The following is a 13,163-nucleotide window of genomic DNA, read 5'->3' on the forward strand; positions in this document are numbered from 1 at the left end:
CTACACTCAGTAACTTGGATCATGGATTTTTAAACCATTTTGTTTCTTTAAAATTTCATTTTACCTTACCTTTGACCCAGACATCCATTCTGGAAACCTTTACCATTTCTACTTAGTTATAGAACCTTATATGTCCTTTATACTACTAATCTCATTATCATTGTTTCTTTATGAGGAATAGAATGCCAGTTTGTTGAAGTGTGGCATTGGAACTCTTCCTACCAATTTTGTACTTTTGTTATATAAATCCTTCTATAATAAAACCTACAAGATATCCTGGTTCACCCTCTGGGGTCCAGGTGGTAGTCTAGATGACTAGTAATGTTTACGTAGCATTGAGTGTCAACAGCCACTTTCAGCAGACATTCCATAATTTAGAGTTGGCTGGAAAGGATGGAATGTTTTCATTCTTTTGCCAAACCTATTTGCTGTTTTGTTTTAGTTAAGTAGCACAGCTATTCTAGGAGTTTATCCCTTCACTTGCTATGCATTCTCCCAACAAATATATTCCCTCATATTTTCTGGGTTCCCTGCTCTTCTGAGGCTTGTAGGCATGTTGGCCTCTGGCTTGATCCCCACACAACAGGAATAAATGATCCCAACATTCAACACATAGGGATTCTGTGAACTGTTACCCTAGATTTAAAATATTCCACTTATTATTCACAGCTGGCCTTGCTCTACAAATTAAAATATATATATATATATATATATATATATATATATATATATATATATATATATATATATTCTATATCCACTCTTACTTTCAATGCAAGTTTTGACTGACCCAAAACTTATGAGATTTTCTCTAAATCCTTTTTTTGAGAGGTCAGGTGGTCTTCCTTTTGCTCTCACTTGGTATGCATGTTGTGTATGATAAGTTGTCTTCTTTAGTGTGTGTACAGCTAGACCAAGTTGCTCTAAGTCATCAACCATACTAAAAACACCTTCATGTTCCCTATAAAATGTTTGCCTCTAACAAACATGAAGATGTTTGCTAACAGGTGAATATAAAGACTAATGTATAGGCTGTTATTCCAAATTAACCAATTAAATGTAAATGCTTCCCTTTAATCTCCATACTTAGTTGTTTGATCAATATGTCTTGTTCTTTGACCTTGCTTTCACTCTCTTTTTTAAAGCTCTGAATCATTTCATTTTAAAGGTAATACTAGTTGAACAGCTTTTTCGCAAAGAGTTCAATCCATTTTTGAAGAAATGGTATCGTATTATTGGATTAAGTGGTGATTCCCAGCTGAAAATATCATTTCCAGAAGTTGTCAAATCTTATGATGTTATTATCAGTACAGCTCAAATCCTTGAGAACTCTCTCTTAAATCAGGAAAATGGAGAAGATACCTGTGTCCAGTTGTCAGGTTGGTTGATGTTATTATTTTTAGAAAAAGCAAAACTAATAATCATATTTTTAAAAGAGGATGTTTTTTCAGTCTTAACCTGCATTTAAATTGCCTTCTATTTCTTAAGATTTCACTGAAGATCTCTATTTCTCAGGAGAAACAAATAGATTACTGTTTTTTATGAGTTCATTTTCTTTTGCATAAGTGGATGATTAGTAAATCAAGCACTCACAGGACACTTTGTATATCATTGACATTTTTATTTTTAATTTGCAAGTGGATCCTATTAACATTACCTTATTGTCCATAGGTACTACTTTACTTGGGATGGGTTAAGAAGTTAAGAAAAAGGCAGGGAAAGAGTCAATTAATTATAATTGAATATAATACTAAAACACAACCAACTTGTTCTTCTTAAATTAGAACATTTCACTTGACATATTACAAATAAAGTTTATCAACCGAATTGAAATATTTTATTCAAGAACAAAGTAGTATCCTTAGGAAACTTTTATTTTTATTTATTTATTTTTATTTATAAGAAAGCAGGATGAGAATTTCACTATCTACACTTTTTAGCCATATTAACTTTGTGAGTCTCATTTATGAACCAGGGATGATATTTGACTGAATAGTGTTATGATTAGTGTGTACGAAATTTCTATGTACAGAGGCCTTGTATGGTTAGAGTCATACTGGAAAACTGAAAAAGGGCTGTGCTGATACTCTGTCAAAGGAAAGACACAATCTTCTAGGTCTCAAAGAATTTATCAATGTCAAACTAGTTGATTTTTCTTTTAAGACTTTTCCCTCATTATCATTGATGAATGTCATCACACCCACAAAGAAGCTGTTTATAACAACATCATGAGACGGTACTTGAAACAGAAGTTGAAAAACAATACCTTCAAGAAAGAAAACAAACCAGTAATCCCCCTGCCACAAATAATAGGACTAACAGCATCCCCTGGTGTTGGAGGGGCCAAAAACCAAGCCGAAGCTGTAAAACACATTTTAAATGTAAGTCTGTGACTTTGTGTACACTCAAAAAACAGCAAATCTAATGTCTGTGTTTCTTTAGACTTTCTAAGTAAGAAAAACATCTGCCAAGATAATAAGTTCATTGAAATTTGTTTGCTTTACCTCTAAAAAATATTCTTGCTCTTCTGTAAAACAGTGATATGATAAACAAATATCTCAACAGTTATGAAAAACAGATAATGGTTCACTGAAAACTGCAAGTAGAACCACCTTTTCAATGATTCTATTTCTGTTAAGCTTCATGATCTCCTTGGTAGAAGCATGTGTGAACTATAAGGATTGCTAGTTTTTAGTCAATATACATTGTACTTCATAACTTCAAAGCAGCATGATGTGTGTGTGTGTGTGTGTGTGTGTGTGTGTGTGTGTGTATCATTTCCTGTTCCAGTGAGGTTCAAGATGGACATTGCAGCTTCCCAAAATGTTGCTATGGATCCTAAATGTTAAATGAATAAGCATAGCTGAAGATGTAATTACATTTGAATTTACAATCCCTAAGTGTTGAATTGAGTGTAGTAAAAAGGTCATGAATGTAAACAACACTGAGACAGTTAGTGTCTTCAAGATATAATTTATTAAGGGCCAACTCTCACCCTTGAATCAAACATGAAGACTAAGGCTGCTTCCTCCTCTACGCTATCTTCTTTGTGTGTAAAAGAGATTGGGAGTAATGATTGATGGACAGCAAATGCCCTTTAATGAGTCCATGTGATATGTTTATCTCAAAAACAGCTTCTGTAAATTGCTTTGTTCTTTTCATGGCCAATATCCACCTGCAGAATAGAAGGTAAGGGGTGTGAAGAACACCTTTATTTCCCCTTAGAATTATCCAGTAACTTGACTTAAAAGATTCTTTTTGCTACATATAACACAAACACAATTGGTCATTGATTTATGAGATTCACAGTGAATCAATACTAAAATACTTTAATTTAGACAAGTAATACCCATTACTTACATGAAATTCCATGCTAGATATTTCTGCTAAAAATAACATTAAATACTTCTTATATAAAAATATACACATAATTAATTATAAGGGAAATGAACTTGCTTAAAAATGTCTCTTTTCTAGATATGTGCCAATCTTGACGCAGTTACCATTGAAACGGTAAAAGAGAATGTTGAACAACTCAAACAGCAAATAAAGGAGCCATGCAAGAAGTTTGCAATCACAGATGACAACAGAGAAGTATGTTTGAAACATTTTGTATCTGTTAAGTTGGCAATACCATATTTAATTGAAAAGTGATGAATGAAATTTTATTTTTATTTTTTGTTTACTTTTATTTATTTATTTGAAAGTGATGGGCAGAGAGAGAGAGAAAGAGGCAGATAGAGAGAGAGAGAGAGAGAATGGGTGCGCCAGGGCCTCTGGCCACTGCAAACAAACTCCAGACGTGTGTGCCCCCTTGTGCACCTGGCTAATGTGGGTCCTGGAGAATCGAGCCTCGAACCAGGGTCCTTAGGCTTCACAGGCAAGCGCTTAAACGTTTAGCAATCTCTCCAGCCCAAAATTTTATTTTTATCATCTGAATAATATTTAAAAATATTTGCAGATTAGTTATCAGTTTATACTTTTTAAACAATTGATAACAGACAGAAAGGCATTGCTGTTAATTGTACTCTCTATCCTATTTCTAATTTATATAAAAGGTAGTGTAGTGATAGGCTTTATATGAGCCTTTGGTGAGGAGAGTATTTAGGTGGGGAGGAGTGTATATAACTAGAGACATTATAGTTACTTCTGTGTTGCTGGGACAAAACACTTGACCAAAAGCAGCTGATGGGACAAAAGGGTTGATTTTGGCTCACAATCTTTTTTTTTTTTTTTTTGAAAATAAAAAAAAAAACTTTATTAAATACTTATATATAACAAGAGATTGTTTAATAGAAGTATAAAATAAGAAAATGGGTTGAAAAAAATTTCATGCAAAATTCCCCATTTAAGATTTCCCTGTGTAGCCTAAGTTGGACTTGAACTCATGATCCTGCCACTGTAACCCTGCAAATGATGGAAATACAGGTGTGCACCACCATGGCTGGCTAAAGTCTGTCTGAAGAAGACCCCTTTTCCCTGATAAAATGTCACAGAACCTCTTTACATTCTTGTTAAGTGGGGACTCCAAAAGCTTTTGTTTATGCAGATTACATCTATCAACATTTATTGTAGTGCCAATAAATGTGTTTTATTAAATATATAGAAAAATTGCTTTGCATGTGTGTGGTGTGTGCATGCATGAGAGTGTGTGTACACATGTGTGTAAGTGTGCCTGTGCATATATAAGTGTGTATGGAAGCCAGAAATTCACTTCAGGAACCTTTCTATAGCCCTTATTCATTGAAATAGGTTCTTTCACTAAACTCAGAGTTTATTGAGTTGGTTAGACTACGCAGTTACTAGTGAGCCATTTTTCCCTGGCGATCTGCTTATCCTTGCCTTCCTGGCACTGTGACTGCAGATGTGCATCACTATATCTAAGTTTTACATGGATGTTGAGGATTCAAACTCAGATCCTCATGCGTATGTGACAAGTACTGTAATCCACTGAGTATCTCCCCACCCCAGTGAAGAATGTTTTAGGTACAAGAGCACACAAACACACCATCCATTCGTTGCAGAGTGATGAGATCTTGTGGCATGTAGCCTCTAGAAAATTCCACCATAGGACTGTGGAAGATGGAAGTGCACAGGGCATGTGACATCATAGTATTATTGTAAAGATTGTTGGGTCCCACAGACCCCTTAAAGGACCCTCAAGTAGCTTTGTTCACAAGGATAACATAAAGAAGGCTAAATTTCACAAATTGCTTGTGGTCTGAATTTGGCCCTATTGACTAGCACAAAGAACGAAAAGACAACAACCAAAGAAAAAGCCGTTCATATTTCTGTAATTATTTTCACATATTTAGCTTAGATCTATCTGTCAGAAGACTGGAGGGAACATCCTGTAATCACAGAGCATAAGGAACTTCTTCACCCATGGAGTAAGTGAACGTGGAATGTATGTTCAGCCTCCAAACTGGGAGACACTGTTTTTTTTTTTTTAATTTTTTTTTTATTTATTTATTTGAGAGTGACAGACACAGAGAGACAGACAGATAGAGGGAGAGAGAGAATGGGCACACCAGGGCTTCCAGCCTCTGCAAACGAACTCCAGACGCGTGCGCCCCCTTGTGCATCTGGCTAACGTGGGACCTGCAGAACTGAGTCTCCAACCGGGGTCCTTAGGCTTCACAGGCAAGCGCTTAACGGCTATGCCATCTCTCCAGCCCGAGACACTGTTTTAAGTGGGTATATGTACAGGCCAGAAAACAAGCTTGGGTGTCATCCTTAGGAACACAGTCCTCCTTTATTTGTGACAGGGTCTGTCACTGGCCTGGAGGCAAATGCTCTTTTCACAGTTAGCCTATGGCAGTGGCTACAAATCCCTTGGAATATTTTCCTTAAAATACAGTTGCAGGGCTGGAGAGATGGCTTAGTGGTTAAGCGCTTGCCTGTGAAGCCTAAGGACCCCGGTTCGAGGCTTGGTTCTCCAGGTCCCACGTTAGCCAGATGCACAAGGGGGCGCACGCATCTGGAGTTTGTTTGCAGAGGCTGGAAGCCCTGGCGCACCCATTCTCTCTCTCTCCCTCTATCTGTCTTTCTCTCTGCGTCTGTCGCTCTCAAATAAATAAATAAATAAATAAAATTAAAAAAAAATACAGTTGCAACTTACAAGTCGTGTTGCCTGCCCTCAGAAACACGACAGGCATTTGGAACCTCGAACCTAACTTCATGTTTCATGAATAAGCATGAAGCTTGTTGCTGACTTGTTCTTTGGGCTGAGCCGTTTCCCTCACCAGGACAGCAGAGCACACTTGCCTTCTCTCCTTGCCCAGTTTATTATTGCAAGTAAAGCCACGCTTGGAATCACTGGCTATCACTGGCCACCAAGAGCGAATTTCCTCCTGTGATTGTTTGTCTTTCTAGCTACCTGGGGCTTTAGGCCCTGCCATTTCATTCTTTTTGATTTCCTTCTTGATTTCTTCATTGACCCATTCATCATTTAGTAGTGTATTGTTTAGTTTCCATGATTTTGTGTATGATCTATAGCCTTTCTTGCTATTTAGAGAATGTTCCATGTGCTTCTGAAAAGAATTTATATTCTGCAGCCTTTGGATGAAATGTCCTGTATATATCTGTTAGGTCCATTCCTTCTATGACCTCATTTAGTCCAGATGCCTCTCTGCTTATTTTTTTCCCAGGATGACCTGTCAATTGATGAGAGTGGGGTGTTAAAGTCACCCACCACCACTGTGTTTGGTGTTATCTGTGACCTTAGTTCTAATAGTGTTTGTTTGATGAATTTGGAAGCCCCCATGTTAGGTGCATATATGTTTAGGATTGTAATGTCCTCCTGTTGGAGTGTGCCCTTAATCAATATAAAGTGACCTTCTTTATCTTTCTTGACTAACGTTGGACTAAAGTCTACCTTGTCAGATATTAAGATAGCAACCCCTGCTTGTTTTCTAGGCCCATTTGCTTGAAACACCGTCTTCCAACCTTTCACCCTAAGATAATGTCTATCCTTTGTAGAAAGGTGAGTTTCTTGGACACAACAACTTGTAGGATCTTGCTTTTTAACCCAGTCTGTAAACCTATGTCTTTTCGTTGGGGCATTGACGCCGTTGATATTAACAGATATTATTGAAAGGTGTGTATTTATGTTTGCCACTTTTTTTTTTTTTTTGTGGTTCCGGTTCTACCTGTGCTCTCTTGTGTTAACTAGTATTTGAGTATTGCTTGTTTTTTCTAGGTTCCTTACATGTATGCTTTTCCTTTTCTTCAGCATGGAGGATTCTATAAAATATGTTCTGTAGAGCTGGTTTTGTCTTCAAATACTCCTTTAACCTGCTTTTGTCATGGAATGTCCTTATTTCTCCGTCTATTTGAATGGATAACTTTGCAGGATACAGTAACCTTGGTTGACAGTTGTTATATTTCAGCACTTGGAATATATCACTCCAAGCCCTTCTGGCTTTAAAAGTTTGTGTTGAATAATCTGCTGTAATCCTGATGGGCTTGCTTTTGTAGGTAACTTGATTTTTCTCTCTAATTGCTTTCAATATTTTTTCTTTGGTTTGTGTGTTTGGTAGTTTGATTATAATATGACGAGGAAAGGTTCTTTCCAGGTTTTGTCTGGCTGGGGTTCTAACAGCTTCCTGTATCTGCATTGGCACCTCTTTCCCAATTTGGGGGAAATTTTCTTCTATGATTTTGTTGAAGACGCCTACTATGCCTTTGGAGTGGAATTATTCTCCTTCTACTATTCCCTGAATTCTTATATTTGATCTTTTCATAGTGTCCTGAATATCTTGAAATTCCCACTCATACTTTTCTATAATTTTGTCTTTCTCTTTTTTGGACTGTATTAGATCTGCCACCTGGTCTTCTAGCTTAGATATTCTGTCCTCTCCTTCATCCATTCTACTGGTGAGATTTTCTACAGAGTTTTTTATTTCATTAACTGTGTTCTTCATTGCTAGTAATTCTGACTGGTTTTTCTTTATTATTTCTATTTCCTTCTTTATGTTTTGTATTGCCTTCTTTATTTCATGAAATTGGTGTCCTGCATCTTCTTTGAGTCCTTTGATTTCCTCTTTAAGTTCCTCTTTGACTCCTTTGATTTGTTCTCTGAATTCTTTGAACATATTTACAATCATTCTTTTGAAATCTTGCTCAGGCATTTCCTCTAACTCATTCTCACTGGAGGTCATTTCTGATGCATTGATACTTTTAGGTGGATTTATATCGTCTTGCTTTTTAGTGTATCTTGTGTTATAATGTATATATTTTTGCATCTTGGATTAAGTTAATGCTTGGATTTTCTAGCTAGCTGGGTATTCTTAGCTGTATCAGTTGATTTGATGTTATATATTTTCAGGGTAGGAGCTTAAGGTGTTAGGTGTGGCTCTTCAGACTCACAGAGTATCTACAAAGGTGCTCCTAGGGGTTGAGTTTCCCTGCTATGGGAGTATTCAAGTAGGCTGAGTGGAATAAAATACAGGTAGATTCTAAAAGTTAACTAAACACTACACATTCAATCAAAAATAGCCCCAAGTATGTATGCCAGAGTAGTTATTATAACAACCAGATCCTCTATCAACATAGAGGTTAAGATATCTGGTCTGTTGAGGGATCCAACTCAGCTTGTGATCAAGTGAGACCCTTCCCTGGTGCAATCCCAGTTACCTTGGATGATTTTGGTCTCAGTCAAGTTGCTGCCTGGTTGTTGGGCTACTGTTCTGATTTCTGGAGCTGGGCACTGGCTTTTCCTGCAGGGCAAACCAAGCCTGGCAACTGTGGCCCTGCAGATCAGCACCCCCACTGCTGGAACTGCTGCTGCTAAAGGTGCCTCTGTTGGGTCTGTCAGCAGCTGAAGCTGCTGCTGCTGGGCCCACCACTGCTGCTGCTGAAGCTGCTGCTGCTGCTGCTGTAGCTGCCACTTCTGGAGCCACAGCTGCTATTGAAGCTGCTGCTACTGGGTCCACTTCCGCTGCTGCCACTGAAGCTGCTGCTGCTGCCGCTCCTGGGTCTGCTGCTGTTGGGGCCTCTGTTACGGGTGCCGGAGGCACTGATGTTGCTGCCGGATTCTGCTTCTAATTGGGTCATGCTGTCAGCTCAAGTTGGCATGGCCGGGTCCCTGGACCACTGCTCTGTTCGCTGGAGCTGGGTTCAGGCGGTAGGGGAGGGGAGGGAGCCACAGCTGCTCCGGTTCTCTCACTGTTCCATGTGTTCTTCTACCACGTGGTCTGCTCCTCCTTTGCTCACTGCTACTCTCCCTTCACATTTCCTGAGCTGTGGAGAGCACCGGTATGAGTGGAAAATCCCCACACCTGGCTTTTCCTGCGGCTGGAGCCGATTCTGGTGGCTTTTTAGTGTGCCCACCACCTCCGCCGTGGTTGGCGGAGCTGCCGGGGTGCTTTTCCTGGCCTGGGCGGGCTCTGGATGCTCTGGATTTCTTCTACTTCTCCGCTGCTGGTTCAATTTCCTATACATCTCACTTTTTAGTAAAAGTGTGTATTTTGCTGGGGTTTTTTGGTCTTTTTTTCCCCCAGGCTGCTTTGGCGTTGTACCTACACTGCCATCTTAACCGGAAGTCCCCTTGGCTCACAATCTTGAGGGGAAATGTCATGATGGCAGCAAAAAGCATGGTAGAGCACAGTCTTGACATCACTCCTTGCCAAAACAGTGGAAGGTATTAGTAGCAAGATTTTGAGCTGAACTCTGGCTAGGGAGAGCAGGCTATAGCACCCCTAAGCTGGTCACCATAAACATGCCACCTCCAGAAAGGCTCCATCTCCACAGATGCTTCCAGCTGTGGTACAGGCCTTCAGATCACATGAGTTCAGGGAGGATCTGATTCAAATCACCCCAACATGGATTATAATAGTTGTCTTCATTTTTACTGCTTGGGATTTCCAGGATTGCCGTTCTAACATTCCATGGAGCTATTTTTTAGTTACTAAATTACAATTTGAAATGGAAACGGGAATGATGATCTGCATATTGACTTTCTTAGGAAATAACTGTGGTGGTAAAGAAGTGGAATATGTAATAGAAAGGTGCTTTTCTGGTAACTGTTTTCACTAATTAAAAAATTAACCTGGGCTGGAGAGATGGCTTAGCAGTTAAGCGCTTGCCTGTGAAGCCTAAGGACCCCGGTTCAAGGCTCGGTTCCCCAGGTCCCACGTTAGCCAGATGCACAAGGGGGCGCACGCATCTGGAGTTCATTTGCAGAGACTGGAAGCCCTGGCGCACCCATTCTCTCTCTCTCTCTCTATCTGTCTTTCTCTCTGTGTCTGTCGCTCTCAAATAAATAAATTAATTAATTAAAAAAATTAACCTGACATTTGGAAATTATGATGAATGGCTATATCATTATTTTCTCTTTTTTTAATTGAAAAGTCCTGATGAATTTTAGTTATATATAATAAGCTTAATCTCATTAACAACCTACCTTGTAAGTTTATTGGGAGAAAATGATGGGATATTGGGCTGTACAGATGGCTTAGTGGATATAGGGCTTGCCATGTGAAGTGTGAATACCTGAGTGTGGATTCTGTCAAGTAAAGCTAGATACAGTAGCAGGCTTCTGCAATACCAGAGCACATGCAATGAGAAGGGAAGCAGAATCAGAATTGTCAGTGTGGGCCAGCTAGCCTGGAGGATGCAGTGATAACCAATAAGAGATCATGCTTCAAGGTGGATGGTGAGGACCATCACCTAAGGTTGTCTTCTGACCTCCACGTATGAACCTTGGCATGCATGTGCCCCACACTCATGCATTACATATGCATACAAGTATACACAAAAAATGTTAGGTGCAATAGCTGTGGTTGAAATGTAGTGGGCCTCAAACCATGGCCAGTGGCCCTTCACAGTGTATCTGTGTAAGATTATATGAGCAGCAATAACATAGGTATATAGGTATCTGTATAGGTATATTTGAGGGGTAATAGCACATCACATACATTACATGTACTTTAACCCTTTTTTATTCATTCAGGTTTACTTGATAAGTTTAAATTCATTTTTCTACTCATAATCATTAAAATCATTAAAATACAATTTGTCATATTTTTATCGTGCTGAACTTTATAAAGCATTTTCATGGAAGTATAATACACACAGAAAAACACATAAATTTATTAGTGTACTGGTAGATTTCCTAAACATGCCCATGCTAATAAAATACAAAGTAAGATTAAGATGAGCTGGAGAGATTGCTCAGTGGTTAAATGCTCTTCTTGCACAAGCATGAGAGGCTAAGGGAGCCTCAGACTGCCTGAGTTCAAATATCTGACTCCTACATAAAACAGCTGGGTGTGCCCTGCCTGCTTGTAACACCAGTCCCACAGAGGAGCAGAGACCCAAGAATCTTCGGAGCCTCCCCCAAGCTCCAGCAGCAGTAAGGAGTATGAGATACCTGTTCAAAACCAGACCAGGTATAAAAGCAATGGAGGAACATTTGAACTTCCACCCCAGCCACTGCATGTGTGCAGCGGTATGGGTATGGCTTGACGGTGGAAGTAAAAATGGAGCTGAAAAATGTAAATCTAATATATGAAGTCACTGTCAGTGATCATCCTGCCATTTTGTCTAGATAATGATTATGAACAACATATATTGTATACAGATAAAGTTATTCTATAACAAAATAAATGTTAAAAATACTTGCATAATTCATTTTCAGGATCCATTCAAGAAGAAACTTCTGGAAATAATGACAAACATTCAAACTTACTGTGAAATGATTCCAAAGTCAGATTTTGGGACTCAGCAGTATGAGCAATGGGTCATTCAAATGGAAAAGAAAGGTAATTTAGATTTTGATCTAATAATTCATTTCATATTTGCACCAAGATTTTTAGATGGTTTGTTATATCCACAGGCAATCTGAATCCCAGTGGAATATCAAGTGCAATTTCTGTGTTGTATGTAAGACAAGCATAAACTTGTTCCAGTTCCTTATCTAGGGAAAGATGTGCCAAGTTATCTAGTTTCACTCACATTTATCACATATTTAAATTATTCAGATAGCTCTGATAACTTAGCTCTGTCTCCAAAGAAAATTTCACTAACTTGTTTCTTAAGCATTCCCCCATAGGTCAAGTACTTGTTCTGCTCATGCAGAGCTCAAGCAGCAGGTCTGGGAGAATTGGAAAACTGTTCTCTTTCAAAACCCATGGCTTTAATTTGCTCATTTCAGAACTAGGATGAACATCTGAAGATGTGGTTCATCCAAGAATGAGGATCTGAGTTTGGATTTCCAGCACTCACATAACAGCCAGGCATGACATCATGTGCTGATAATACAGTGCCAGGCAAGGCAGAGGTAGAAGATCACTGGGGTTCAAGCTAGTCTAGCCAATTTAATGAGTTCTGCATTCAGTGGAAGACCCCAACTTAAAAACAAAAAGTAAAGTGGAATATATCTCAGGAAGATAAAGGATGTTGACCCCTAGCTTCCATGTCTAAGTGCTTGCCCACACAAGTGTACATTTGTGTACACACACACACCACATGTGCACCCAAACACATACAAGCACAAGCATACATACACACCCCACACACATGCACATGCAAAAAAAGGTGAATTGGGTTTAAAGTCATAATATACTCAAGTCTACAATACAATTATAAGACAGTTATATGCTCATTGTTTCACTTACAATGTTTTATTTATCAGCTGCTAAAGAAGGAAATCACAAAGGTCGAGTTTGTGCAGACCATTTGAGGAAGTACAATGAAGCCCTACAAATCAATGACACAATCAGAATGATTGATGCATATAACCACCTTGAAACTTTCTATAACGATGAGAAAGAAAAGAGGTTTGCGGTCTTAGAGGATAGCAGTGATGAGAGTTGTGATGATGATGGCAACTGTCATGAAAAGGAACACGAGGATGGTTTAAAGAAGCCATTGAAACTGGATGACACTGATACATTTCTCATGAATTTGTTCTTTGGTAAGACTCAATGGAACATGTGTAAGATGGTATGATGCACTGATCTCTGACAGAAACTTATTGCTTTCTGTAAGTGCTCAAGAAGGCCTCCATGCCCTGTCATGCCCATTCTCTCTTTATCTGCTTCTTGCCCTCTCTCTCCATCCCTCCCTCTCTATCTCAAGTAAATAAATAAATAAAATACTTTTAACAATATTTTTTCAATTTTAATTTTATTTTTTTCTTTTCACAATTTTTATTACCA

The 13,163-nt window shown here is 38.7% G+C and overlaps 1 protein-coding gene across 3 annotated transcripts in view; it reads left to right on the forward strand.

Moving 5' to 3' along the window:
* Nucleotides 1–13,163, forward strand: part of Ifih1 (interferon induced with helicase C domain 1) — a 65,162-nt gene that overhangs the window by 36,457 nt on the left and 15,542 nt on the right. For all 3 annotated transcript variants that reach the window (XM_004651892.2, XM_045148320.1, XM_004651893.2), the window contains 5 exons: nt 1,169–1,379; nt 2,164–2,381; nt 3,478–3,594; nt 11,642–11,765; nt 12,638–12,919. In XM_004651892.2, coding sequence (XP_004651949.2) covers nt 1,169–1,379; nt 2,164–2,381; nt 3,478–3,594; nt 11,642–11,765; nt 12,638–12,919 — 952 coding nt within the window. The remainder of the gene's footprint in view (nt 1–1,168; nt 1,380–2,163; nt 2,382–3,477; nt 3,595–11,641; nt 11,766–12,637; nt 12,920–13,163) is intronic.

This window comes from Jaculus jaculus, chromosome 4 (genome assembly GCF_020740685.1).
Source record: "Jaculus jaculus isolate mJacJac1 chromosome 4, mJacJac1.mat.Y.cur, whole genome shotgun sequence".
Classification (NCBI taxonomy): Eukaryota; Metazoa; Chordata; class Mammalia; order Rodentia; family Dipodidae; genus Jaculus; species Jaculus jaculus.